Here is a 27,739-nt window from a genome sequence, read left to right as displayed (position 1 = left end):
AAAACCCCAAAACATGAGAAGCATTTGCTTGGTGCCTCCATTACCAAGATGCCATCTGACACTTTACCTTTCTTTATAGCTGCCTTTAGCAACACATTCTTCTCTTGCATGCAGTGTTTATTTGCATGAATCAGATCCTTTTGTACCAAAGCTTTTGGCAATAGTGTCTGGGACATTTTGGCAGCCTCCATTCAGCAGAGGACAGAACCATCTGGGTGCACGAAGAGGCTTCCCTGCCTCGCAGGTATACCTGTGTGCTTCAGTTTGCAGGTGCATTGCTTTCAGTGTTCATTGCAACAGGTCTGCAAACAAGCTCAGATGGTAAATAACTATGGAAATCAAAAAGCTTAAAAAAGAAAGCCAGCCCCAGTCAGTCTGCAACTGAACACAGTAAGCACCTGAAGTACCATAACCAACTACAGTAAAAACATAAAACCAAACTGAAAAGGAAGACAGAAACTGAAATTACAGAATATCAGAGACCTATACAGTGCTGTAATGACCACTTCCATAATTTGGAAATATAGAATATTTATTGCCTTTGAAGAAGGCAGATAGACTGTCTTCATTAGCAATTAATGAAGAAATACAGAATGTGAAGCAGGTGGTGCTGAAAATGCAATGTCCACACAATCCACAGCTCAGGGGGGTTCACATCAGACCAGTTCCCACTAACAGCTGGAACATATCAGATATGAGCATTCCTTTAGCTCCATCCAAAAGGAATGCACTTGTTTTTATGCTCCAAGATCATTCTACAATGCAAATCAGAGATGATCAGGAGATTCAGATTAAAAGCACACTCCTGATCTGCACTAAAATACCACCATTAATATGCCCAAAGTCACCTTTCTTTGCTACATCCAAGTCTGGTATCAAATCCTGCCGATCTAAATAGTGTGGCTATTCAGCTCTTGAATGACCTAAAGAGGAGAGGAGGAAAGCCAACTTTCTTGCCACAGCTGTGCTGCACAAACCTGTTAGCCTTAACCAATCTTCTGACCACTAATGCCATCTTTAGCCATCAAATGCCAACCTTAACTTGTCATTATTTTTCTAATTAGAGAAAAAGAGCAGTTCCACAACACAGGAGAGACCGAAGCCAAAGAATTACAACCCCCTCCCCAGCACGCCTTCGTGTATTTACATTTTTCGTCTTCCCTCCACATCTTAGAGTTGTAAACATGTTTCTTTTCAAAGCCTTTGCCTTTAGCTTAACAGAGAACAACTGCCATCCGTGCAGCAGTTTTCCCAAATCCCTCTGCAGTTCTCCCCATGCCACTTTACCTTCCTGCCTGTCTCAGAGCAGCACCACCTCACCTCTGCCTGCGCCGCTCCCTTTGTAGCGCCTTCTCAGAGCGAGTTTTAAAACGTGTCATTTAACACCGTAAGTCGACCGAGCTCCTAGGTGCTGTAACTCCATTTTAGCAGCTTATAAACTTTTACTGTCATAATTCACAATCAGGTAGTTTTTCGTTTCCCAGCCCCCAGTGGCCAATAGAAGTCGGGGAGGGAGAGCGCGTGGAGCTGATGGAAGAGGGAGCGCGCACGGGGTTCGGTGCTACGGCTTGTCAAAGCAGAGTTCACACTGCCTGCTAGGTTATTCACATTGGCCAGGCTGACTTTATGAGCAGCAGGAGCTCTTTAATGGGATGGCATTTAAAATGGAACCTGAACAGAAAGCGTGTACTTGAAAACTAGCACCGAGCGATAAAAACAAACAAATAAGTAAATATAATTTAGCAGCTTCTAAGAGAATGGGGTGAAACGGACCTTTGAAACTGTCTTACCACTAGTGAAGGCACCAGATGGAAGCACAGAAAGGGGGAAGTGTTGGAGGGGTAGGAGGGCAGCCTGGCAAGCAGGAGATCTGGGTTCTGCTCCCACTTCACCACCAGTCTCCTCTGTGGCCTCAGTCAAAGATCATTGCTTTGTCTCTTCCTTCCTTCTTCTACTTATAGCTAGTGTGTAAACAGCAAGGCCAGGATAATGACACAGAGCTTTTGGAAAACCCTCTAGTATAAATGAGCAACAGCATAGGTAGGGACAAAATTGGATTGGGCAGGGTAAGGTTCCAGCTGCCATAGCACACACGTTTTCCCTCTCGTTTCCTGCTCTCTCCAAAGCAAGAGCACTTTTCCTTTCAGAGAAGGGCAATAAGGTTTGTCAGGGGTGTTCTTTTCTACAGAGGAACAAGGATGGCAGCAGTCATCCTTGTAATCCTACTGCCAATATGCATTTTCATCAGTGGATGCAGCAAAGATTAATGTAACTATTTCCTATTTTCTGCTGAAAATATTTTCTTCTCACTCTTTTTTCTTCCATTTTCCCTTTTAAATAAAAGTTTTTCCATGAAAGAGGGGATTAACCTGAACTACATTTACTTCTACTTACACTCACTTTACAGAGAATCCTCTCCTCTGCTGGCAGGAAGCCTTGGGAGAACAGTCATCAGTGCTAAAATATCACCCATGTGTTTCAGTCACCAAAACTCCCTTTAGATGCTTTCACCCCTTACCCCACTAACACCTTCCAAAAGCTGCCTGCAGACTCCAGTACCCTCCACTGACCAGGTCTGGGGTTCATACCTTCAGGATCTTACTCTCAGCCATGAACACCAGGCACTTAATGGATCAGCTTGTTTGTTTTTGTTGGAGTGAAGCACCCTGGGCACTGCTGTCTTTCAATAGTCCAGCACTTTCTCGTCCTTGAATCAGCATGTGATATGCTAACAACTCACTTTCCCCCAAAAGGGACTGCCTTTGGGTTCTGTCAGTCCTTTACTTTTCTATGGAGATTGCCAACAGAAGTGCCAATTACAAGGTTGGTTTGTCACATGGATAATTGCTCACTGGGAATTAATTTTCTACAACAAGCTTTTGATTTCCATTTTTATTCCAACAATGGAAATACTTTGTAGCATGAATCACCACAAAGAATCAGAAGTTTCCTTTAGTTCGCATATATTTTAAAGAGACTTTTCTTACTGGTTAGAGGTGAACTGGGTTCGTATTTTACAGCAAATTTAGAACAAATTAGAAGTTAAGTCTTAGCACTGTCAGTTCCTCAAGCCTGCTCTACCATCATAGGAATGAAGTACTAGGTGAACTTTCACTGACATTTTGCAGTCCTATCAATTTTGTATTCAAATTGCTCAGTTAGTACAAGAAAAAGAAATATAACACCAAAACACGTGATCCTACCAAAAACAGGCAGAGGTGTAGGTGAAGCAGAGATTAGGACATGGACAAAAACTTTCCTGGGCTGCTTCTGGTGGATGACTGACAGCAACAAGCTACTGGCACTATTAGCCACCAAAGAAGATGCAGAAAAGGCTGTAAGCCAAACTTAACAAATACTAGTGCACACAGTGTATCTCTTACTAGGATGGCACCCTTGGAGAGCTCAAGGGAAGGCCCAAAGTTGCACAGGAAGGCATTCAGTTGTTTTTACTGAATGACACCATAGTATTTTATTGTAGAGAAAACACTGGAAACAAAGCAAAACAGTCTCATGCCAGAAGTCAGTCTATTCAGTACCATTCCTGCATTTTTCCATCTATCCAGCAACCTAGACTATGATTACAGAAAAAAATTATTTCATATCTTAGAAAAGGTTTGTATTGCCTTCAATCATTTCATCAACTTAGTGGGCATGTATTTAGTGTTTAATCATATCCAAATTAAAGTCTCAATCTGCCTCTAATCCTTATTAGCTAAGTAGGCATCAGTGGACACCACCATCTGGACTGTAAGAAATACCCTTTAGCTTTATCATCTTTGGTATTTAGAATCACACAAGGCTCCAAATGAAAAAAAAAAAAAGCCACAAAACAAAACACAAAAAGCCCACAAAAAAACACAACCAAAAAAAGCCAACAAACCCAAACCACAGAAAAAAAACCCCAACGATTCTCTAAATACTGTGTCTGGGGCAATTTCCTTCCTCTGACCTTCTTTATTTTTGTTTCTTTCTTACATATTTATATTATTATTTTTAGAGAAATGTATTCTGAAATGATTGGCATAGGAGGACAGGTTTTGTCTTGCATCTTCTTCCGTTAAAATGTTAGGAGAGGTAAGAGATCCAAAAGAAAGCAGTTTCCCAGCTTGTACTGAAAATATCACTGTCACCCATCATCTGTTTGCACTCGTCAGATTTTTAAAAAAAGTCTTATTTTATCATATTCACGCCATCCTCCATAGATGCGTTAAAAATGATTAATGCAGCTTTGACTGACTGATATCTGATCAACTTTGCCAATAAAAAAACCCAAATAAAATTCTAAACCAGTGACACGAGATAGGATATAAAAAAGTTTAAATTTTGTCAACACCCTCTGTGCTTCAACACTTCGAAATACACATTGGAGGATCTACTTTGCTGCAGAAACATGGCAAACGTGGTCTCATTGCTTAGAGATGGGAGAACCAGAAATAGCCTTGGCTCAGGTTTTAGTTGGGACAAGACAAAAAGCATTCATAGCCCAGGAGTCACACACTAAACCTTGTTAAATCTTGCAAAACCGTTGCATGAACACTATCTTCTCTTTCAGAAAATGAGAAAGAACTTTCAATATAAATAAACTAGTTGGGTTTTTTAGGAAGAAACAAAATAAAAAGCTGAAAAGAACCTGACCAGATGTCAGTAATGAGAGCTTAATTTGTGTAACTGGACTGTAATTTAACCCAAGAGAGGACACAGTTTTATTCCCTAAATCACTATCATCCTTAGAAGGTTCAATAGGTAACCATTAGACTTTATAAATTTTAAAATTATTATTTTTCTGATCTTTAGTTTTTCCTCACAAGCACCAAAGAACACTGTAAGAAGCCCAGTGGAAGAGCTGGAAAAAATACAGATGGAACAGAAGAATTTTGTTCATAACAGTTCCTACCAAACCAGGAGAACAACAAAACCAAGCCTAAAATGTTTCTTTGGTTTTCTCACAGTCTGTACCCAGCTACAGAAGTCTGACCCCAAACCTACTTTGATTGAAGAGTCAGCTGGACAAAAGTCTATCTGGGATGAGTAGAGGAATATACTGTCTTCAGTCTGAAGCATTGTAACACAAATGAGGATGCAGGAATATCTCCATCTTTTACAGACTGTGAATTGCACGAATTATGGTAATTTGGAATAATTAATCTTATTCAAGCAAGGAACACTGGGAAAGAGATAACTTGTGAGATTCCACTTATTTTTAAGAGTAAAAAGTGAGAGCCTAATAACATGTTGTTTACATACTAATAAGGAAAGCATCCTCTAACACTCTTGTAACTGGAGCAGCAGGGCAAACACTGAACATTTTTCACTTAGTTTTTTCTAAAGCCTTTCGAGTTTTCAGAGGACATTTCTTATTTAGGGGTTTATTCAGTCCCATTAGGGCACCTTAATCTGAATATAGACTGTCACTGAATCCCTGGGAAATTTAAGAGTGACTTTTGCTCAGGTTAATGGTGGGGTCAGTTCCACCCACAGGAACAGCAGGTCTGACAAAGTTAAACAAAGACATATTTATAGTGCCTTTTTTTTTTTTTTTTCTCAAATCTAAGTAGAGGAGTCTGCTATATGTAAGAGTGATCAGGATTTTAGCCAGAACACTTCTCAGTTTGCTCAAGAATCTTGAGTGAAAGGGGTTAGAACATGGCAACTGCATCCTGTGGAGAATTTGGAGAGTTCAGCCTTCTCGATCCCAGACAGGATAAGAATTTGAAATCTCTGTTAAAACAACATTTCTGGCAAGGAATGAGCATTTTCTTTTTTGAAACAATTGAATGATTTCACACAGAATTACAGCAAAAGAAAAAGTCACCTTGATAGAAAGCTAGACAAAAATGTCCTGAATTGAAAACCAAATGCAAAAATTGTTTTCCTTTATCGCTTTGTATAAAAATACTCACTAATAAATTAATTACATAATAGTGACACAACATAGGCAAAATATTTTGGTGCTGACATTATGCCTAATTATTTTATAGTTATTTATTTAATTATACCCAAAGTAAAACTGCAGTGAAATATGTCAGTTTTACTGAATATTTCAACTTTATAGAAATTGATAATTTCCATACTTCAGGGGGAGGAGAGTAAAAAAAGACAGCAACATAGTCTTTCTTAAACTGTTTGTTTCATTGAACCTGTATTATACTGAACCCATAGTACACAATGAAAAACAATCTGTTCCACTGTGGGACATTCAAGGAGCTCACTTCTCCACACTGGATGCCTTGGTACTTAATAGCTCTTTGCCTGATTCACTTCTGTAAACATTCCTGTTTTTTACCCATCTCTAGGTGACGTTTTTATACCTCATAATAAAATTTTAATTGAATTTTTAACTTAAAACGAGCACTGCATGTCAAAGCATTATTTGTTTGTTCAGATCTTGCAAGTAGGAATAAAAATTTCCTGTCATCCTTGCAAAATACCCACTTTCCCCTGTTTTTAAAATACATGATTCTTTACGTAGGAAAGAGAAGAACCCAAAACTTAACCCTGAGCAGTTGCAAAATTCTGCAGCCGTAGTAATTGCAGTGGTGTCATGCACTGGGGCCAGGAGCTGTGCTCTCTCAGAGAACAGTTCTCTGTAACACAGTACCAAAAGAGCTTATCAGTGGAAAGCATCTTCAGAAGTACTGCCTCAGCAAGTGGAACTATTTCAGACGTGAACAAAGGGATCCTTGTCCCTCGGTTCAAGTGCTCAAGTGCTTTACTTTTTGAATTTACTTATGAAACAAGTCTTTTCTGTATTGAACAAAGATTCATCAGCAAAGGAAAAATGACTAAGAAATTCTTGGCTTATCTTGAAAGTCAGCAACCCAGAAAAAACTCCAGTTCAGGGCTTACACTAAATTCACCTCAACAGGCTGAATCTGAAATAACTCCTTTTGAAAGGAAGTTCTCTGGGAATTGCAGTATTCACCTGCAAAAGGGTGAGATCATATTTTCACTGAATCTGGTTCTTCCAATAGCTAGGCAAGGGAAATAATGTAAAGAAAGCAAGAGAGAAGTAGTGGGTCCAGGAGAACCAGTTCCCTAGACAGCCTTGAAACACTCAATCCACTTCTTTTCCCTGTGATTCTGTGGAACAGTCAGGAATGCATGTTCTCCATCCTTTAAAGCACAGATCTTCCTCTCATGGCCAGAGGCTTCCACATGAGTGTGAATAACGTGAACTTATGAACATAAAAAGGTGCTTCCTAGCCAATTTATTTTCTTGTCTCCCAGAACAGAAGTACAGAGATTGGATGTGAGGACTTCCTGCGAGATGCCATCCTCTAATTATTCCAACTATCAAAACTAAGATGACTCATTAAAATTGGATGAATACAGTTGGAAGGCTATTTCCTATCTTAATTCCATCTTAATTGTGAGAGCAAATCAATGAAAGTTTGGCATCTCCTTTAATTCTGCTGCCTAATTCTCCAAATCAATAATATGAGAAAACTGCTCCGCAACACCAATCATGAGCATCCTCTTACCTTGAGTGCCTGCGTGGGCTGTCTGAACAAAGAAAGCTCCCATAAAGCAGCCAGCTCCATTAAAGAGAGCTAAGAAGTGCATGGAAATCCCTCTGATTCTTTCAGGCACGAGCCGGAATGAAAGTAAGGCACCTTGGAAAGGAAACAGATACAGTTACAGGTTAAAAAAAGCAAAAAAAAAAAAAAAAGAAAGAAAGAAAGAAGTAAATTATGTCAGAAGGTAGATAAGACAGAAAAATATCTCGAAGCATCTGAAATAGAGAATTTCCATATTTTACACAGAGAATGTACTTGCTGCAGAAGAGCAATCAGATGAGTTAGCATGTACCCTATTAACAAAGCATTATCTAAACTGCTTAAGTGAATCTCTAATAAACTACAGCTTGTACAACTATCAGTGTTCCACAAGTACACAAGGATTTTTCACCCCTATAGCTGCTTTCACCTTTTAAAACCTCAGGCATAAGCAAGACCAGAGAAACACCACCATGGTCAGTAAGCATGAAGACAAGGGGTGTGATATTTAACTGCAGAAGACCAGGAACTCCTAGGCCAGAGCCAATGCAGTGCTGCCCCTACTAAATACTTCAGAAATCTAGAGCTCTCTGTTAACTTGGACAGCTACCTTGCTCTTTACCTTAAAGCTGGACAGTGCTCTTCCCCAGAAGAGCAGTTCCCCAGACTCACAGGATAATTTTTAAGACATCCTTCTTCGTTTTTTTTTTTTTGCCAGAAGGTTAAACCAGAAGAAGCAACAGCTTTGGTACTGAGGAGAAGCTGTAGCATGCTGTTGTAGCATAGATGACTACAAATAATCCCCCCAGCTGCAATTTGGCTAAAGTAGGTTACAGTAACAGCAAGACTTTATAATAGCTGGTTTTTTCAAGTATTTTCCCCTGATTATCAGTAACCTCTCTTTCCTAATTTCATACCTTAAGCCCTCATCCACACTTGCTTGCCAAGCCCCAGTGCCTCCCAACCTGCTTTATTAGTTGAATTTGCATGACCTCTAGCTTGAAAAACATGCTGTAGAGGATCCTCTTTGGATGTTGAGTAGCCTGAAACATCTCTGAATACAAATGAAACTTAGCAATCACCACCTTTCACCCTTTGTAACTTGAATGTCCAAATAAGAGCTTTGGAAACATACTAAAGAAAAAAACACCATGGAGAGTGTTTTCTTCCTTATTCACAAGAAGAACCAAAAGCTTGAGGGCAAGTGAAAGCAACTGAGCCTGGGACATCATCTATAGATGCAACAACACAGTCTGAAACATCACACAATCAGTGTCCTGGCTAATCTGAATCACTAAGACTAAAAAGTTTTTGGTTATACCTCTCTTCTAAAAACAAGGGTGTAAAACATGCATCTTGGCCAAATTCAGCCTGGGCAATTGCATCCTCCTTATCTAAATTACCCCTACTCTTTCAATTGCATACTGCAGTAAAACTATTAAAGAGCTGCTGCATGTCACCCTGGAGACTATTGCATTTCATTGGTGGGCAAAGCAATCCCAAATATAGCCTCTAACAGAGCTGTTTGCTACAAGGCTTCCCGTTTCTAAGTGTTTTGAGACACATTGATGACGATACTCTTTCAGCACTTCAGCAAGCACTGATTTCTTTTAAATCATTGAACCTTAAAAAAGACTGGTTTCCTAGTTAAAACTGAGGGTTACAAATTCAGCCTGGCAAAGGACTGTGAGATCTTACATTCTAACACTGTGGAGGAGAGCAATATCATTATTTTGTTTTTAAATACTACCTTAGTGGTAGGGGAACATTAAATGATGATATTATTCTAAGAGATGTTCATGTCACCTGAAGCAGATGATTTTACAAAACTCCTGTCAACAGGATAATGAAATATGTTGTATAAACATAATTCTAAGTATCAGGGACCAAATCATAGATTGGCTTGAGTTGGAAGGGACCTTAAAGATCATCTAGTTCCAACACCTCTGCCATGGGCAAGGACATTTCCCTCTAGACCAGGTTGCTCAGAGCCCCATCCAACACTGCCAGGGATGGAGCATCCACAACTTCTCTGGGCATACTATCCCAGGCCTCACGTCCCTTACAGTAAAGAATATTTTACTAACATCTTATCTAAACCTACTCTCAGTTTGAAGCTGTTCCCCCTTGTCCTGTCACTACCTGCCCTTGTAAATGGTCTCTCTCCATCTTTCTTGTAGGTTCCCTTGAAATACCGGAATGACACAATCAGGTCAACCTGAAGCCTTCTCTTTTCCAGTCTGAACAGTCCTAATAAAAGAGGTGCTAATGAAGATAAAGAGTTTAATATGCCAAATCTAACTTCTCTAACCAAGCACTTCAGAAATGAGATAACTCCTTTCTTCCCTCTGATTACAAGTGTGAACATTTCTGTCTTCAACTCGGATCATGTACTTTCAGGTCTAGTAAATTATTATGATAATTGAATTTGACCTTCTGCATAGGAAAGGCAGTAAAATGTCAGGAAAGCTGGAACAACTATTTAAGTGTCTAGGCTGTCACTAACATCCACAGAGATCCACTGAATGGTTCCTGAAAGGCAATTCAGTTCACACTGAAGTAGAAACCTGGAGCTCAGTTCAGAAGCCTGAACACAGATGCTTAGTGCTGCCAGATGTGCTTCAGTGAACCTCAGCCATCTGCTTGGGGGTGTGATCAGACATGGTGCAAGACTTGTGGGAAAAACCATGTTCTTCTCCAGCAGCACCTGGGGTAACAGAGACTGTGAAGATCCTGCTTGTCCAGCGTGCATGGCCGAGATACTCCATGACAAACGGGGCCAGACATCTGTGTGGGCAAGGGAATGGAGACCAGCATCCCCATCAGCTACAGCAATAATCTGCTTTAGGCATCTACCTTTAGTTTTCTGTATGCAAGTCTCAAGTTTAGACTTAGTCCCATTTACCTGGGTTCTTAAATCACGCCTCTAACTGCAGCTCTTAGCAAGATGCTTAATCTTTACTTAAATGGGTAAAGATGGTTTTTCTTCTTAAGAAATTCGAACCACAATCCTTTAAAAAGATCTCTAAAAAAGAAAAAAAAAAACCTAGGATGGAGTTTTATTTCTTTTCTAAAGGCTAATGTCATCTTCCAGTCACTGGACTTCAGCTGTGTCTCGGTGTGCTGGATTAAAAAGCTTTATTCTAACAGCAGTATTCTTCTCATGCTTTTGCATGAGAAGACTGTAAGCAAGTCACCTTCTAACCTTTTTTTTTTTGTTAAGCTAAACAGAGAAGGTCACAGTTTTCAGTTACACTTAGCCTGTAACCTAGAAACCAAATTACCTGCCTAGAAACTTGTCTCAGTTAAGTACTTGAGAGCTATCAGATGAAGAGGCATTATGAAAGTGCTAAGTATTTAAAACTAGGGAAAATTACCTTTTTAGTGACAGACTGCGACCCACAGCTTTCAGTAGTCTTAGAGTATAAGAACGAAGCTGAGACACTGAAGTTATTTCCTGCTCTTAAATAAAAAGCTGAACATTTCTGGGGTTGTACTGGAACAAGAGACACTCAATCCATCGAATTAAATGCCTGCAGAGATCAGCCAGTCAATTACTTTACCTGTGTCTCTAAGTGAATGTTGCTTACATTATTTTTATAATACTAACTTTTTTTTTGAAGCTCTGCAAGGTAAAACACTGGTAAACACTCTTCATGCTCCTCAGAAGAAAATAAGCCTCAGAAATGTCAGTGTAGACATGGAAAAGTAAATAATGGAAGGTAAAAAAGGTTCAGACTCACAATCAAGAGTATGACTACATAATGTATGGATGGCAGACAAGCTGAGCTCTGCCTGTGCTCTGAAGAACAGGAGTGTTTATCTCTGGCTGCATGTCACAAGTTAAGGTGTGATGATCTGTGGAGGCATGTTCTGATGACTCCTGATTGGACCACTAACAAAAATCTTGCATCTGCCTACAACATTCTCTAGGTGAGTCAGTTGAATTGTGTTACCTGCCCACATGTTCTCTGTGTTGGTGAAAAACACGTAATAATTCTATTTGCTGGGTCCACAAATGGAAAGTGTTGAGCTAAATTGCTTCACCTCGCTTTGACTGTGACCTTTAAGGTGGTCACAGACCATAACCAGAGTTTAGCTGTCCTGTGTATTTTTGTTCTGTCTCAATAAAATCATCACAGAAGAGTTCAGGTCAGAAGGGACCTCAGGAGCTCATCCAGTCCAGCCCCTGCCTGTAGCAGGTTCAGCTTCAAGGCCAAACAGTGGATTGCACACCCCAGGGACCTGACTGGACTGTGCTATCTTCCAGTTAATCTGGAACAATATCATTGCTCATTCTGAGTTACAGCCAGCAAAGACAAATTGTGCTTCTCCGAAGCAGGTAAAGCACAGATCTGCTCATTAAGCCCATGGAAGAGAGCCAGAGATAAAATATCAAACAACTGTAACTATATTTAGGCAGCTGATATAATTCTCCACGAGGCAGGACACTCTTGCTTTAGCCTACTAGGTTTTACTTACAGGAGGGAGTTACCAAGGCTTCAGCCACTCCAAGGAGGATGTACTGAGGAGCTAAGTGGAAGCAAGGCATGGAGGAGACCAGGAGAACCTCCTCAGAAAGCGTCTGCTCCACCTGAGGGAAATGCTTTCGGTGTATTTCAGAGAAGCCAGCGACCATCACGGAGAGTGCAGCGGATAAGTGACCTACAACTGAGCAAAGAGCACAGAGAGCATTCGCCAAGGCTGCAGTACAGGATCTTCATGTGTTTATAACGAAGCAAACTCCTAAGAAATGCAAAAATAAATTCCTTCCCCCGCCCCAAAACATTCTTTCTGAACACCTAAACATGAATGTGGCAAAGGAACACCAGGTCAGCACGGAAAGAACTTAAGGATGTGGAATAATTGAGGGAGAGGAAAAACTTTTCTGAAGACCAAAGTCACAAAGAACAGCTTTTTACTTTTTTTTTTTGAAGGTTGAAGGAGGTAAGAAAGGAGGAGAGAAAGAAAAGGCAAATGTCCTTCCAGATATCACAAGAGACTGGGTAGGAAAGACTATCAAACAGCAGGAAATTCTCCTACTTAAGCAGCAGTAAGATTCTGAAATACACATTAACGCTGTAAATTTTAACCATTTGTTTTCTATTTAAAAAGAAGCAGTGCAGGCACTCTAAATACTGGATTTCTAAGGCTGAAGGGCCATGGCAGATAGGAGAGGAAAAGATTAGTTGTGCATATCACACCTCAGGAGATCAAGGACTCCTACCTTTTCTCCTTTTCGTCCACTTTAGAGTTCCCTTGAACTACTCTAGAAAGTTTGTTTATAGTGCATTTGCTGGACTTTTAAACATTTCAGGATGAGATCTGCTTTAGTGGGAGAGTTCATCTCCAGCTTTCTAAGAGTTTACACATAAGCTGTGAGACCACAGTTGCCTCCTGCCTTTCTCAGCTGTCTTGAAGCAGTATTGCCACATGATCTGTAACACACTGGATCCCCAAAACATTTCAATATACCACTGCACATCCAACTCATGGAGTCTTACACCTGCCTCAGTGGTAAGGCAAAAGTGCAAGCACTGCACAAGCACACAGGACCAGAAAAACCCCCAGCCCTATGTGTTCAGCCTCATAATGCATGATAAAAGGTTCTAAAACTCAGATGCACACTTCGCCCATTGCACAGAGGATGCAATTTAAATGTGTTTTTTTATATTTCTTGATCTTGACAGTATGAAATGGCTGCAGCCTCTCAGAAAAGAGACACACAAAGTAAGCACAGTTTTCAAGTAAGCCTCTGAACCTGAAACATGTATATTTCTTATGGTTTGAGCTCCCACTTATTTTAATCACATTTCTGATTTGTCAGCATTTCTAAGACGTAATATGAGGAGAATTTGGTTTCTTTTGACAGTTTTGGCTCAAATATTTGGACTATGTTTTTCTTTCAAAGCCTCCTCTGACTTCATGACTGATAATTGTTACGCTTATTAGATTTGACGTCAACAGTAAAAAGCTTTTGTTTCATATTATGTTTATAACAATATAAACTTTTTCTTTTTGGGTGTCAGAAGAGGTAGAAAACTCATATAGCTAATTGGCCTTAACCTTGTTGTGTTTTTGCAGGCCTCTGTGTTTCTTCTCTCAGCACCAAACTCACACCCTTCCACCAGCACAGTTTTCCTGCATTTCCACAGCTTTAAATATCCTTCCCAATGCCTAACCTGAGCCTTGGAAGCTGTTTTGCTGTTAAGGCTCCTCTAGTGCTTAATGAGAACATCAGTGAATTATTGCTTGAAAATTGATGACAGGAGGGAATTCAACAGCATTTTCTAACCAATGCAGCTTGTCAAAACCAGGTATAAAGCCCTCAAGGAGTTTCTTGTAACCTTCCAAAGCAAGAGCTCTCCTAGTGAAAAATTATGTTGGTACTAAAGAAACCTGAAGCAGTTCAGTATTACTACACAGTTCTATACTTGAAGCATTTTCCCTACAAAAAGCCAATTCATTTCAGAAAAAGTAAACTGTGAATGCCCAACAATTTTAATTTTAATCTTTTAAGGTTTTATGTGGCAGAGGAAGAAACCAAGAGACTTGGAGATCTGGCTTTCCTAACTCTTCTCCCTTCAGTTCTGTTTGAAACAAGCAGCTAGAATGACCACTTGAGGCTTTGGCTTTCCAGTTTTAGTAATATTTGGGGGTGATTCTAGGACAAGGTTCTTTATGTTATCTGGGGACTAAGGTTGTTTTGGACCTTTGTGAGTGCCGATCTCACATCCTGAATTGTACAGGTTAAAAAGCTTTCCTAGAATTAATACTTGTTCAAACTAGAATGTCTTTAGGGATAAATGGTCATCATGAACTTCCAAATCACCTCAAAGAGACATTGGACTGGAGGCTTGCTTTTGTGTCCTGTATGGAGAGCTGTTCTCCATACCACTCATGGATGGAGTAAATCCAAGACTAAGACAACATTTCAGTATAGTCAGTCATTAAGAATATTACAGAAAGAACTTCTATGGTTCAGATGTTTTATCTAGAACCTCCTGCCTGTAGCTGATGCACACACCAGACACACAGTTTCAGTTCTCTACTGAATCTTCTGCATTATTGACCAAATCAAGCAGCATCAAATATAAAACAAAAAAAAAAAAACCACCAAACAAACCCATCTCAACAATCAAAAAACCCACAGACAACTAAGAAACTGGAAAAATCCCAAGTCTACCAGCTATTAGTGTTTTCTGTAAAGAGGTCCAGATATCCAACATATTTGGGACACAATCTAAATTCATGTTAAGATTTTAATGTTTTTTCAGTCGTACCTAATTTACAAATAAACCAACAACTAGAGAGAAACTAACAGATTACAGTTTTCATATAGACCCTTAATACAGAACAATCAGATATTTCAGTTCAACATTGTCTGTATGGTTCATCCTTGAAAACTGTTATTCTTAACATACTGAGAAATTACAGAAAACTACTGAAATTCCTTCCTCTTACAAGAGTTGAATTAAAATATAGTTATAGGCTGGCTTAACACCAACTGCCTATTTATACTTCCAATTTTGTTCCTGAAAATAATTGTGAACTTAATTAACTGTTGGCAAAAATATTGGCACTTAGAGGTCCACCATATTTGCAGGTGCAGTCATATACTTGGATATGTGAAGCCATTGCCTGTACTCACAGGTATTTTTATGCCTCAGGTAATTTATCACCTCTAACAGGAGGCTATTTTAATAAATGAAGCTATTAAGAATAAACCACTGCATATATTCTACTGCTGTTCAACATAAGAGGATAGAACATTAATACTAACTTGGAAATTTCCATAGTTTAAAAGAAAATGATTATCTGAACGTGCTTTTTGTGTTTTAATGCAGATGTTATTTTTAAAACTAGGGTAATTGCAACCTGCTGTGTTATATGCTTCTGGTTTGTATAAAACTTAATAACACTCTTAATTAGGCTAATTTAGTCAGATTAATACCTCTGTGTGTGTCAGTACTCACTGTGCTGCCTGCCATGGGGCATTGAATTAATAGCAGCACACTGAGAAAATAGTGGTTTATAAATATTTTCATCTGAGATTTGTGGTGCAGACTGGAAGATAAAAAATGTAGGAAGTTTAATGAGGGTGTCTATGAAAGGGAATAGTTTTAAGTGAATAAAGAATGGAAGCTGAATTTCTGGTGGTACTACGTGTAGCTGGCATCAAAAAAGGGTCACAGAGGATCCCTCCAAATCACTTATGTTCTGTAGAACATAAGAGGTTTGGGGATAATTAAAAGCCAAATAAATAAAAATAAATAAAAAAACCCACACCAGTGTCTACAGAAGGAGGCCCAACCCCTACTAAAGTGACCATTGCTTCTAGACCATGAATTGCTCTGAAATGAGTGCCAAACTCCAACCCTGAGGTTACAACAGTTACAGCTGGAAGCACTGGGACAAACAACAGGGAAGACTTCTTTTTAGCACTGTGAGAAAGAGAGATAACACTTCACCTTTGGAGATCCCTTTTTGTTTTAGGCATGTTTCAGTTAAGGATTTTAATAATCATATTGCTAAACACCTGAACAATTATCCCATACCAGGTATTTTAACGAAAATTCTAGTACTGGAGAGGAAAGCTGTGCCTCTCCAAGTAACCTTCCACCTGTGAAATGTTCAGCCTTTCCAGTGGGAACAGCAGCCTAGTGATACACACCCATTTGTCTTGCATGGTTGTCTGCATATTTTCTTTTGCTCATCAGTTCTAAAAACACCCATTGCAGATACACACTTAGACTAGATACTTTTGTTTCTCTTGTGATACAACTGCAGAATCTGGAAGAAACTGTGCTAGTGATAATACAATTTCCCTCTTATGAGCTGCAGTCCTAACAACAATGCAGTTGTAGTGTAAAAAATAGCAGAAAAACAAAGCCTCAGTTCATAACCTACTTATTTAAATCCGAACTCACCATTTTGAGCAACACACATTTATCCAGTATCAGAGAGCAATTAACTAAAGGACTTTTTCTTTTCCAAAAGAGACTTTCAACGTAAATTAACTTCCCAAAAATGGATAAACAAACATACAGAAGATAACCAAGTCAGAGTAATTCTCAAGACAAAATAGTTAATATCACTTCTCTCCAATACTAGGATGACTTGTAGTTATTTTTTGTGTGCCTCAAAATTTTTTATTTGTCAGAAGTATCTCCCTCTGTCCTACACAAAAGCTATGCATTTTTTTTCTTGATTTCTAGTATGTGTTTCCAGGACTTTCAATAATTCCTTTGAAACATATTTACCTCTGAGCATCATCCCAAAACAAGTCCATCTTAATATCTATAGCCAGAAATAGTTGTATAGGATCATCCATCATACTGAAATTTCTCTTTCAGAAGCAGAAAACAAAGTAAAACTGTATAAACACGTGGATTTTATACATACCAATGTAAATTGTCGGAGAATGTCCAGTGTCCTTGGAACTAAAGAGACATGAGGAGTTAATGCATTCCAACACAGGAACAAGAATCAGTAGGGGCACAATGCTTATCACATTCATTGCTGCAATTGGGAAGACAAATCCGCTGAAGTGCAAGTTGGAATTCATGGTTTGGAGATAATATCCTGAAGGAATCTGTATTGAAGGATAGAACCCCACTCCATTAGTATACCAGGTCTCTTTTGTGGTTGAGATTTTTACTATATTTGGAAATTTCTCAGACATTTTTCCATCTGAAGAAGTCACATTAAATCAAATACCTGCTGGCCAAAAGGAATGACCATTCATGAAGGAAGCCTTTCAGATAGTGACAATATCATTCTCTGCCAGAATGTAACATTGTCCCTCTATAACATTTTCTCCTGAGTTTAACAGTTCAAAGCAACAGTTGGAGAATTTATTTGACCACCCCTAGTTAGAGCTATTAGCCAATACACCAAATGGCCTAATAATTTAGTCTCTTTGCCCAGACAGTGTTTAACAGAACAGAATCTTAGAATAGCAAGATGCAGAGGATTTAATCCTAGAATAGCCAAATTTTGAACTTCTGATTGTGTGCTCAAGGTGAGAGTTTTCCTCAAGACACTCTTGCCAGCACATGGCTTTAAAAGCTATGAGGAATGAAAATTTTGCCACAGCCTTACAACCAGCTTAATGCAACTCAGAGCCATAGCAGTTATACAGAGGACTTCCTTTTGCTCCTGGGAACTGAAAACTGAACCCAAAAAGAGGTAGATGAGGAGCCCACCAATGGCAGTCACCAGGGTATGCAGTTAAGTAGATTTGTAAGACTCTTTCACTACAAAAGCAGATAATTTCTCCTGCTTGTGTGAGGCTCTACAGAAGATCTGTTGAGTTTATTAAAAAAAAGAATAAAATCAAAACCCTGATGGCTTCTACCAACAGATTTTTCAGTTCTGGTGGGGGTTTGCTTGTTTGTTTGTTTTTTAAGGAAGCTTGATTAACTAATTTAATGTGCAGCAGGGAGCCATAATCCACTGCCTTTTTCTGAAGGCAAACTCCAATTTGAGCAATTCACAGAGTACTGTCATGACAGAGCTTGATGTAGAACTGGTTTCTTTACTCTGTTTCAGTTTTTAGTCAGTTCAGGATTCCTGCAGCATCCTGCACAGCTTTTCAGTATAACTGTTAACTTCAAACCCAGGTAGAATATTACTGCTTTGTAGCAGTCTGAAAATTAATGTATGGTTAGTAACTGAGCTCATGGAGGGTTTCTTATCAATGGTTATAGTTGACCCTGCTCACTGGGAGTCTGTTCAGTGCTAAGGAATTACTTAAATAATAGATCTTAATAAAAATATGAAAAAAACCTACATTCCACCTCCAAAAGAATATATAAATTGAAAAGGGAGAATAAATAGCAACAGAACTATGCAAGTTTAGAACTGAGCCAAATTTTGTTGGTTCCTTTTTTTTCCAATGCCTACTGCAAATAAGAATTGACTTCTTAATAGGAATTAAAATATCATCAACATGAAGCACAGGCACTGAAAGCTGTTAAAAATATGAAGAAAACGCTCTTAATCTTCAAAAAAAGATACTGATCTATCATTTAGTCTGAGAAAGAGTCTTAAACTTATATAGGAAATCCTGCTAAAGGAGTAAGTAGATTCTTTCAGCAGTGGAAATACTTCTATATTTTCTAGATTGTTATAAATTTCATCAATGATATTTGCTTAATTTTCATCTAGTCACTAAAGCATAACCTTGGTCAAATATATGTGTTTGCTGGTTTGGTAGGGTTTTTTTTTTGTTCGCTGGGGATTTTTCGTGCCTTTGGGGAGGGGGGGGGTGTTGAGGAGGGAAGAGGAGATAAAATAAGGCAGATGGATGGGAACGTGGGATGATGGCAAGAGGAAGTGTCAGTGAAGCAGTATATGCCACATATTTGTACGAATTTCCTTAAGCAGCATTTTAACAGCAATAGGTAAAAATGAATTTCCGAGCCAGCTCATAAACCTGTTATTCCAGTTGCCAAAGGGTAAGCTACCTCGAACTCCTGCTTAGCCAGGATCATCCAGACAGAAAGGAATCCAAAGGAATCATGTCAGCTTAAGTGGCTTCTTGACACATTTACATTTATATAACATACACACACACTCAAAAGCGAAAAGAACCAGATAGCCTGACAGAGGGGCTGTGAAAGGACTGCTTCTTTCCACAAATGGAAAGCCACCCACTTCCACTGTAGCTACAACAGCCACATAAGCCTGTCAAAACAGTAGGAGAAATATGCAACCAAAACAGCAAATAAAATTTTCTGCCACTCTCCAAAAGCAAGTGAACATTTAATAAGCAGGAAAATTACATTTTTCAAGAAGAATACCGAGCCTGAGTCTGTGTTGATAACTGCAACACAGCAGCATGTGGAGCACAGGACTCCAGTACAAGATGTTTCAACCAGTAAAGGTTCAGACAAAGGAGTCACACAAGCTCCTTAATGAGTCTTGACCAAGTCAATTTTCATTATTTGATGAGACTAGAGGTTACAGTAAGGAATATTCTTGGGTAATTAAAACCACTAGAACAAACATGCCTAGAGATATAGCAGCAAACACGTGTCACAGCCCATTTCAGCTTTCCTGTTTAAAAGTCGTGTGACCCACCTGCATAACGCACGTTCTGTACAGGATCTGGAAAGTAAACAACGGGAAGAGTCTGGTGAGGGACTTGGTGCTTTCCACCTGAATCTCACTGTACTGGCCACCGTGGTTTTCCTTGGCATGATCCAGCCAGTTTGTCACGCCCGCGCTGAGGTAGCGGTGCCGCACGCAGCGTGTTCTCAGGGCACTGCCAATCACCCCAAAAGTCGTCAGCAGGGAACTCTCTGCAAGCAGCCAGAGACAGCAGACATTGGTATGGTTTTATTCGCTGCCAAAAGAAATGAGAGGAGACAAAACGCTTTGGAAGGGAAGATGTAACCTGATATATTCACCTTTGTGTCTTTTTTTTGGGTGGGAGAAAGGTAATAACAATCTGGATTTGTTTCAAAACATTCTTTTTTGGACTCGGTTCACAACCTAATTGTTGCAGAAGCAATCCTGTCAAACATCCACAGAGAAGATTGCCCTTTGCTACCAGTTATTTAACTCACCACAATTTGTTGCTGAGATTGAGCAAGTAAAGCATTAATTTCCTTTGCTTTTTCTTTCCATTTATTGCATGTTGTTTGTTTTCATTTCAAGACAGTACTGTAATATTGCATATCAGCTGAAGTCCAGCAGCACTGGGAGGGCAGTAGTGAAGTGAGAAGGAAAAGGATTTTAAGAAACAGTTGATGAGATGAGAGAATCCTCATGGATGAATTTCAAAGCCAGAAATATTATCTTAGGATTTCCAAGTAGCATGCTGGGACAGAAAAGTTTCCAATTCAGTACTTGGCATATTAAAACTTGCTCACTAGGTTCAGGAATTGCTAACTTGGTTCTCAAAGTCAGAGGAAATAGAAGTAAAATAAGGACAAAACTGTTAGCATCAGGCTTGGGAATGCAGACTAATTTACCTTTGGTAAATTGCCATCCATGCAAATAAGGGTTATGGCACTTCTCTACTTTTCTGAGTTCTGAAGCACTACAGTAAGTTGAGTATCTATAACTAAATTCTTTCCAAATATTAAGTGAAGGAAGATTGCAGAGGGAAAATATCTCCCTACTATCTCTGATATGGAAATTATTTTCTAGAAATATCCATTAACATTTACTGGAAGCACTTGTTCTAGAGTACTAAGTAAGGGCATCTTATTAGATAAACTAAAATTTAAAACTCTCTGGCTCTTTAGTATCAATTTGAGGACTGTTGGCACTATGGAATAAAGTCTGAAATAGCTTATTAAAGCCTGCAAACACAGAGAGTGGGTACAGTTTTTATTGTTCTGTATGACTGTACTAGGCAATTATTCTTACCACTCATTGTAAGTGATGTTTAAGATCTTAGATTATTTTAAGACCTAATCTGAAGACTAAAAGTAAAAAAATCTGCAGACTTCCAGAGTGACTTGACTAAGAAGCTAACCAGAAAACAAATGGGACTTAGGGCTCTTCTCAAAGCAGAGGCAATTTCAGAAGTAAATAAGAGATAACAGAAAACTTGGTTTCAGCTCAATTCATTGGCAGAGTTTGTAATTAAATATTTCAGATCAGAAAAATGATGATTTTTTTTTTTTGCCCTACCCTAGAGGTTGGATATTCAAAAAACTAAATAAGAAGCAGTTATGTGGTATTACTACTCTGCCAGGGTTTGAGCCCACTCAGATTTGATGACGCACAGTGTAACCCATGACAAGACCAGCAGACAGTTCAACAAAGCAACAACATGGCTGTGTCCTGGTTCATGTGACTCAGTCCTGAAGATGGTCATGGCCATCTCCTTTCTTTTGAAATGTGAGGTGTTAGGCAGGCTCTTCTTTCTCACTTTCACTGGGAAAAAAAGACTAAAATAAACAGCAAAACCTGATAATTCCCTGTCTTTCCTAATGGATCAACTGAGGCTCTCCTTTACCTAATTTCAGTCAACTACCTTGGAAACGTTATTTTGCATGAGACAAAACAGACAAGTACATTATTTAGCTGTGTTTTTCTTCATAGAATTCCAGCAGATTATAAGAGCTAGTAAACTAGGAAGATAAAGCTGCTTAAATTTGTAGTGCAGAAAGCAACTTCAATGATACATAAACCTAATTATTATCAAGAGGATTTTGCCAATGATATAGTCAGAATAAGTACGTCATCCCTTCTTTAAAAGAAAATAAGTAAGCCCCACAGAAATCCATAGTGCTGAATTCTTTAGATTACAAATCTGATCAGCTAGTAGGAAACATGTTTAAAAGCACAAATATTTATATCAGTGCACATTACGTAGCTAAACATCATACACTCCATATTTTTATTTCTAAAGTTTCCAGCCTGTATAGATATTAAGTTGCAAGAAAATTATTTACTTTTTCCTTTATACTTTGCTTTCATATTTTTTTCTTTCACTCTAAACTAATTATAAATATCTGTGCTATTTAATTGCAATAAAAAGCCTATGTTGCACCCTAAATGGTAGACATTTTTGTCTTCATCTCTGTTCACCTACCAGTCCTTAAAATTATAGCAGTGAGAAGAAATGCAAACAAAGTCCATGCTTGATAGCTAAACAGAACTGAATGCAACATCCATTTGAAGAATTACCTTAAGATAAAAAAGGCAGTAAATATAAAAATCATTTAAGGTCACCTATAGATTTGAATTACAGTTCTGAAGAATTTCTAATTTCATCACCTCGCTGGATGATACAAAGTATATTATCTTTTATTTTCACTAAGGAAATAAAAAACTTTGCAGATATTAGTGTAGAGATTGTCATTCTGCAAAGACTTGGAAAATATGTGATCATTCTAGCAACAGCCATAGGGAAAAACACTTGATACAAAGAAAAAAAATGTTCTACTAGTTTGATTGCCGGTCAAGATAGATATAATCTACAAATTTCTGTTATTCCACTTAGTAGGATTAAACTAGTTAAAGGATAAATTACAGAATTAGTCCATATTTAAATGTCCAGCTCAGGACTATACTAAATGTTTTTACCTTCTCAGGTTGTAAAACTGTAGTGAGCCCCAGCCTCCCCACAACAAGGTAGTTAATTTGATGGTAGTCACTGCTTACTTCAGTTGCATATTATTATGAGGTTTTGGGGGCACTGTGGTGGGGATGCATTTCTTTGGCTCTATTTATTTAGAATAAACCTCTCTAGTGATGTCCTTGCTACAATATTATCAAACACTTAATTTATGCATTCATTCACTCACTGCTAATATATTTTTTCTTTGATTATATTTAACAAAAATACTGAAGTAATAACTTGCTTTCAGTCCCTGGGTTCTACTGAAAAAAAAGAACATGAAGGTTTGGCCATTTATGGCCCTTTTCAAGCCACCTTGGTTCCTCTTACATTTCTGTGCTTGGTCCATTGAGGGGGACCAATCTATCAAAGGATTTTGTAGAGCTCAGGTACCAACTGGTGAGGCCTCAGAAGCCTAAGAACTTCTTCTGTATGAAAATATCTGCACAGTCTGCACAGGAACTATTTAAAGCTATTCAATATTTCTAGTTACTTTCAAATGAGTAAAACCACTTGAGGCTGTGTAAGCAAGCATGTTGAAATAACAGTAAGTACCAGATGTTCTGCAAGATAAAGGCATTTTAAAATTACTTTGCCACTAGTGCATAACCCTGTTTAGCTGACTAACCACTGTGCTTGACTGCCCAGCTGTGAGTTCAGGAGAAGCAACAGAGCACACTTAGCACAGGCACAAACTCTGCTTCAACTGACCAAAACACAGGTTGAACCAAACGTGACAAAATCAGTTCCACCAGCAGTGTGGATATTGTACTTCTTCCTGCACAGGCAAATTCTTTGATGACTGCCTTGACATGTCAGAAAACATGCATAAGTTTACCACAGACCACTTCCCACTTTTACAGCCTATCCAGAATCTCCAGGTCTATTTTTACAGAGAATGGATGTTCTCTCTTTTACAAAAAGGTATTGTAAAGCTAAAACCCGAGGATCTCCAACCAAACAGAGCAGTGTTATGCAAAAACTCTTTTTAGATATGCAAGTTGATTTCTTCTGTGAAAATAATCTCTAGAGTTACTTCCTAAGTTGCCTCTTACCTGCTTTGGGTTTGTAAATCATTTCACCCCTCATCATGTGAATCGTGATGATAGCCATAATCCCAGACACAAATGGGATAAGAAAACCAAGGTTCCTGGCCACAGACTGCTGGATGTAAGAAATGCTGACAAAGACAACTGCTGAATTTAAGTTAACCAGCCAATAAAACCTAGTACACAGAGACAAGAGAGAGAAGAGAGGCTGAATAATATAAGGCTTCTACAGAAGATTAAAACATCAAATTAAAGGCATGGTTAAGTATGGACAGCATCAGTACCATGAACACATTGACACACCAATTAAAATAGAATTTCTCTTGAATGTCTCAGCTCCAAGAGGTGTAAGATTAAAGTAAGTGTACTAAGGCAGTAGAGCTGAACAAATTATCAAGTCTAGTACTGCAAATATTCTTGTGGGTGATGCTAATTAAATACATCAACATTTAACACTTACACATTTAATATCTGGCAGCATAAGTTTTGTGTATCATCAAATCATATGCTTCAAGCTTAAGAGAGAAATGACTTAATGCCACCACCCTTTGGTTAAAAAATATTACATGTTAGGAAATTTAAGAAATATTATAATTTGATTTATCAGTGCTTAGTTGCAAGGCTCAACTTGAACTTTTGTTGTCTTCTGAAAATATCTTAATAAGGAGGTTCCCCATCACATTTTTCTCTGACACTGTCTTTGGCAGTAGAGGTGCTTCCCAAGTAAGTGTTGGGGCCCTTCCTAATCACAGAATATATTCAAAGGAAAATCACACACTCTGGGAAGCAGATGGCATACCACTAGTGATAGCCCTACTGCAGTTTGGAACCCTCGAAAATAGCACAATAAATATTCTTTAAGGAGTTAGGAGGACAGCAGAAGATAATTCAGCAATTTTTACTTCAAATTTGATTTCGGCTTGAAGACTTAACCTTTGAAATTTTAAGTTAAGAATATAAATTTTGACTAAACTTTCAAGTTCCAGGTCAGCTCTCAAGATGTGTATCGGTCTTGTGTGGCAAGAAGGTGCAAGAGGAGATTTCTTTACCTTTGCTGGAACCTTAGCAAAATGGTTTCATTTAAAGGTGAAATATAGACTGACACATAATTAGACAGCTTAATACATACTGCTTGAGGAAACAAAGCTTTTTTTTCTTGTTCATTGGCACTTCTGCCTCATGTATGCTATTTGAACTTGAGTATTTATGTCTCCTAATTAATCTAGAATTATCTTCTCAATCATAAAACAAAAGGCACTTTGGAATTATGTTACTCCATGATGATGTAGTAGGACACATTTTGTACATACCCATGTTGACTGCTGTTCAACTAAAGCTTTAAAAAAAAATACAGTTACACACAAGTTCAGTTAGAACTTGTGTGGACTTCTTGAATGAATTCCTGATATTTTTTAAAGTTAGAAGTTTCAGTGGCTCTTTTCCAAATGCTCTAAAGAAGTGTGCTGGAGCTACCTGAAGTCCTGGCACTCTTCTTGGCTCTAAGACTGTGTGCCTGGAAGCAGGAGGCATCCAAAGAAAACCCTTCAGTACAGGAGAGCACTTTTGTTCTCCACCACTGTACCGTGAGACCAAAACCTAAAGTTCCTGTCCTCTCACAAAAATGAGAAGGGAAAAAACCCCAATGGGTTTAGCAAACAAGAGGGATAAACTACCCTCAATACACAGATCAGAATTTAGGGACATGCTCATATCACACAGACAGCAGCAGATCACAACATAGACAAACAGACAACACACCTGGCCAGTTCTCATATCACAGCTACCTGATGCTGCAATATTTGGGCTGACATTACATAAAGTGTCTCAGAGATCCCACCAGGACATAGTGGGTTTAGTTAGATACACCAAACTGAATATCATGCACAGCTTTGCAGGGAACAGCTCCTTCCTGGAGCTTCAGCACTCTGAGGTCTCCTCACAATGAGAGCCAAATGCCAACTTGAGAGGCTCATTTCAAGAATGCAGTCCAGACACAAACCTAAATGCTACTGTGACAAGCCACACAGACCCAATAATCTTCTTATAACACTTTACAGAACTGCATTCATTTTGATAATTTTAAAGAAGTAGCAACTCGTATTGAAAAGTATTATGTTTATGAAGAATTCAAAAAGTTTTTACTTATTGTAACAGTTGAGATGAAATTGCTGAATGAAACAACCTGAGATCAAGTGAAATACATGAAAACAGACCTTCTCAATTAATTTTGAAGATGCAGAAAATTTCTCGTCACCTGAAATATTATTTGCTTTTATCTCGTAAGCCTGCCTAGCTCTCATAAATTTAAGTTTTGATTTATCCAAATTCAGGCCCAGATATTCCATGCATAGACTAGAATCCAATCTATATACTTTTCTGTACTAGAGCTTTGTAGGAGGATGTCAATTTTTTCATTATCACTACAGAATTCTCTGCAGAAACAAGGTGGAGGAAAAAAATCCCAGAGAAATAGAAAAACATTTTAAAAAGTCAAAGTAAAGTGTGTTCAGGATAATGGCAGAAATTGATTTGTAATATATGGAAAGAAAAAGAATGAGGCAGGGTGGAAAATATTACTGGTTCCATGTTCTGTCTTTTTTTTTTTTTACAGCAAATCTGTAAGACAAGATACAACTCTGCTAACTCTCACCCCTAGTCTAGATTGCACTCTTTGCTCTCATTCCCTGCTCCCATGGAGAGAATGTATATCTCCTGAGGCAAAAACAGCACTTAGAAATGCAGAAGGTCTCAGGGAAATTTAGTCCAGCAGAATCCAAGCCCTTCTTGGGGCTTAACCCTTCTTCACTTAGCATTGGTATATTCTGTTTGTTTAGAAGGTCAGAGCCATAGTACATATTAGGGGTTAGAACAAGGCCCTGGATGTGCAAAGCAATTTTTTTGAAGGATTGAATTAGAAAACAGGCAATTACAAGGTCTTTTAACCCAATCTTTAATTCAATAATTCTGACTATTTAAAAAGAACTTGGCTAAGAACGTAGATTGAAACTTAGCAAGAGCATGCAAGCATCTCATTGCATATAATTTTAAAATTTAATCCAAAGACAAGAAACTACCAAGAGAAACCAGCTTACCAAGGAAAAGTGATTATATTCTGAGACATTTAATGAGATTAAGAGTGAACCCTCCATTTTTTAGAACTTGAGATTGCACTCCAAGAGCACCTCCTTGGGTGTCACTGCAAAAATTATTAAATTTTTTTTTTTAATTGCACATGTGCCTTTCTTGATATTTCCAGAGTTCCAAGAACTGACCCATTTGGATTCCCCCAAGGAACTTTTTATTCGCATTATATCTCCTTTGTAATCAACACTGAGAAATGTCACTTTGATTAAACACAATTCTGAATGGCTAAGACCACAGTACAATAAATTCTCCAGAGCTATCTTTCAGAACAACTGATTGCTCTCCAGTTTTAATCCCCCAGAGCCTTATTTAATCAAAATGATGTTGCTAATTAAGGATTAAAACTCAGAATAGAGTAAAAAGGAAGGACTTTTTTTCCTCTTCTCTCCTATGGGCAGGTCAAGGAGGCAGAATCTGCTCTCAGGAACTAAACAGTCTCATCCACCTTTGGTAAAGCTACCTTATTCACTGAAGTTTGGATTTAATTCAAAACTCTTTGATATTAACATAATTGGAGGAAAAAAGAATAGCCAAGAAAGCCATCCCCAAAGGAGGAGAGATCTGATTCACTAAGATCTTCACTGATTCTTCAGCACTGCATTGTTAATATGCAAATGTGCTCAGTTTTTATTTTAATAACCATGCATGTAAAGGAGAGAAAAGAGGGCAATTCAGGGCTTTTTTTTTTTTTTTTTAAACTCTGCCTTGAAGCAGGGATTTGGAGGTTCTCACTGCAACTTCCTCACTGGGCAGTTTAACTAGAAAATATAGCACTGTGTATAGGGCTACAGAAATGGTAAGGAAAGGCAAACAAATCACTACAAATTATCTCCCTGATGCATTGAGAAAGAAATAATTAATATTAAAAAAAACTAAAAAACCACCACCCTGAATTTTAAGGACCATCTTAAGATCAATTTTTCTTAAAGAATTTAAAAAAAAAACACCACACCAAACCAAAA

At 38.4% G+C, this 27,739-nt stretch overlaps 1 protein-coding gene across 1 annotated transcript in view; it reads right to left on the bottom strand.

Moving 5' to 3' along the window:
* SLC15A5 (solute carrier family 15 member 5) overlaps window positions 1-27,739 on the bottom strand; it is a 33,328-nt gene that overhangs the window by 2,803 nt on the left and 2,786 nt on the right. The window contains exons 3-7 of the mRNA XM_051784470.1: window positions 23,640-23,809; window positions 19,587-19,807; window positions 16,905-17,094; window positions 11,982-12,170; window positions 7,485-7,616 (exon numbers count right to left, since the gene is read on the bottom strand). Of these exons, the coding sequence (XP_051640430.1) occupies window positions 7,485-7,616; window positions 11,982-12,170; window positions 16,905-17,094; window positions 19,587-19,807; window positions 23,640-23,809 (902 nt within the window). The remainder of the gene's footprint in view (window positions 1-7,484; window positions 7,617-11,981; window positions 12,171-16,904; window positions 17,095-19,586; window positions 19,808-23,639; window positions 23,810-27,739) is intronic.

This window comes from Manacus candei, unplaced genomic scaffold (genome assembly GCF_025592945.1).
Source record: "Manacus candei isolate 608988 ecotype Guabito, Panama unplaced genomic scaffold, ASM2559294v1 h1tg000018l, whole genome shotgun sequence".
In the NCBI taxonomy this organism is placed as follows: Eukaryota; Metazoa; Chordata; class Aves; order Passeriformes; family Pipridae; genus Manacus; species Manacus candei.
This window is presented reverse-complemented; position numbering and strand designations above follow the sequence as displayed.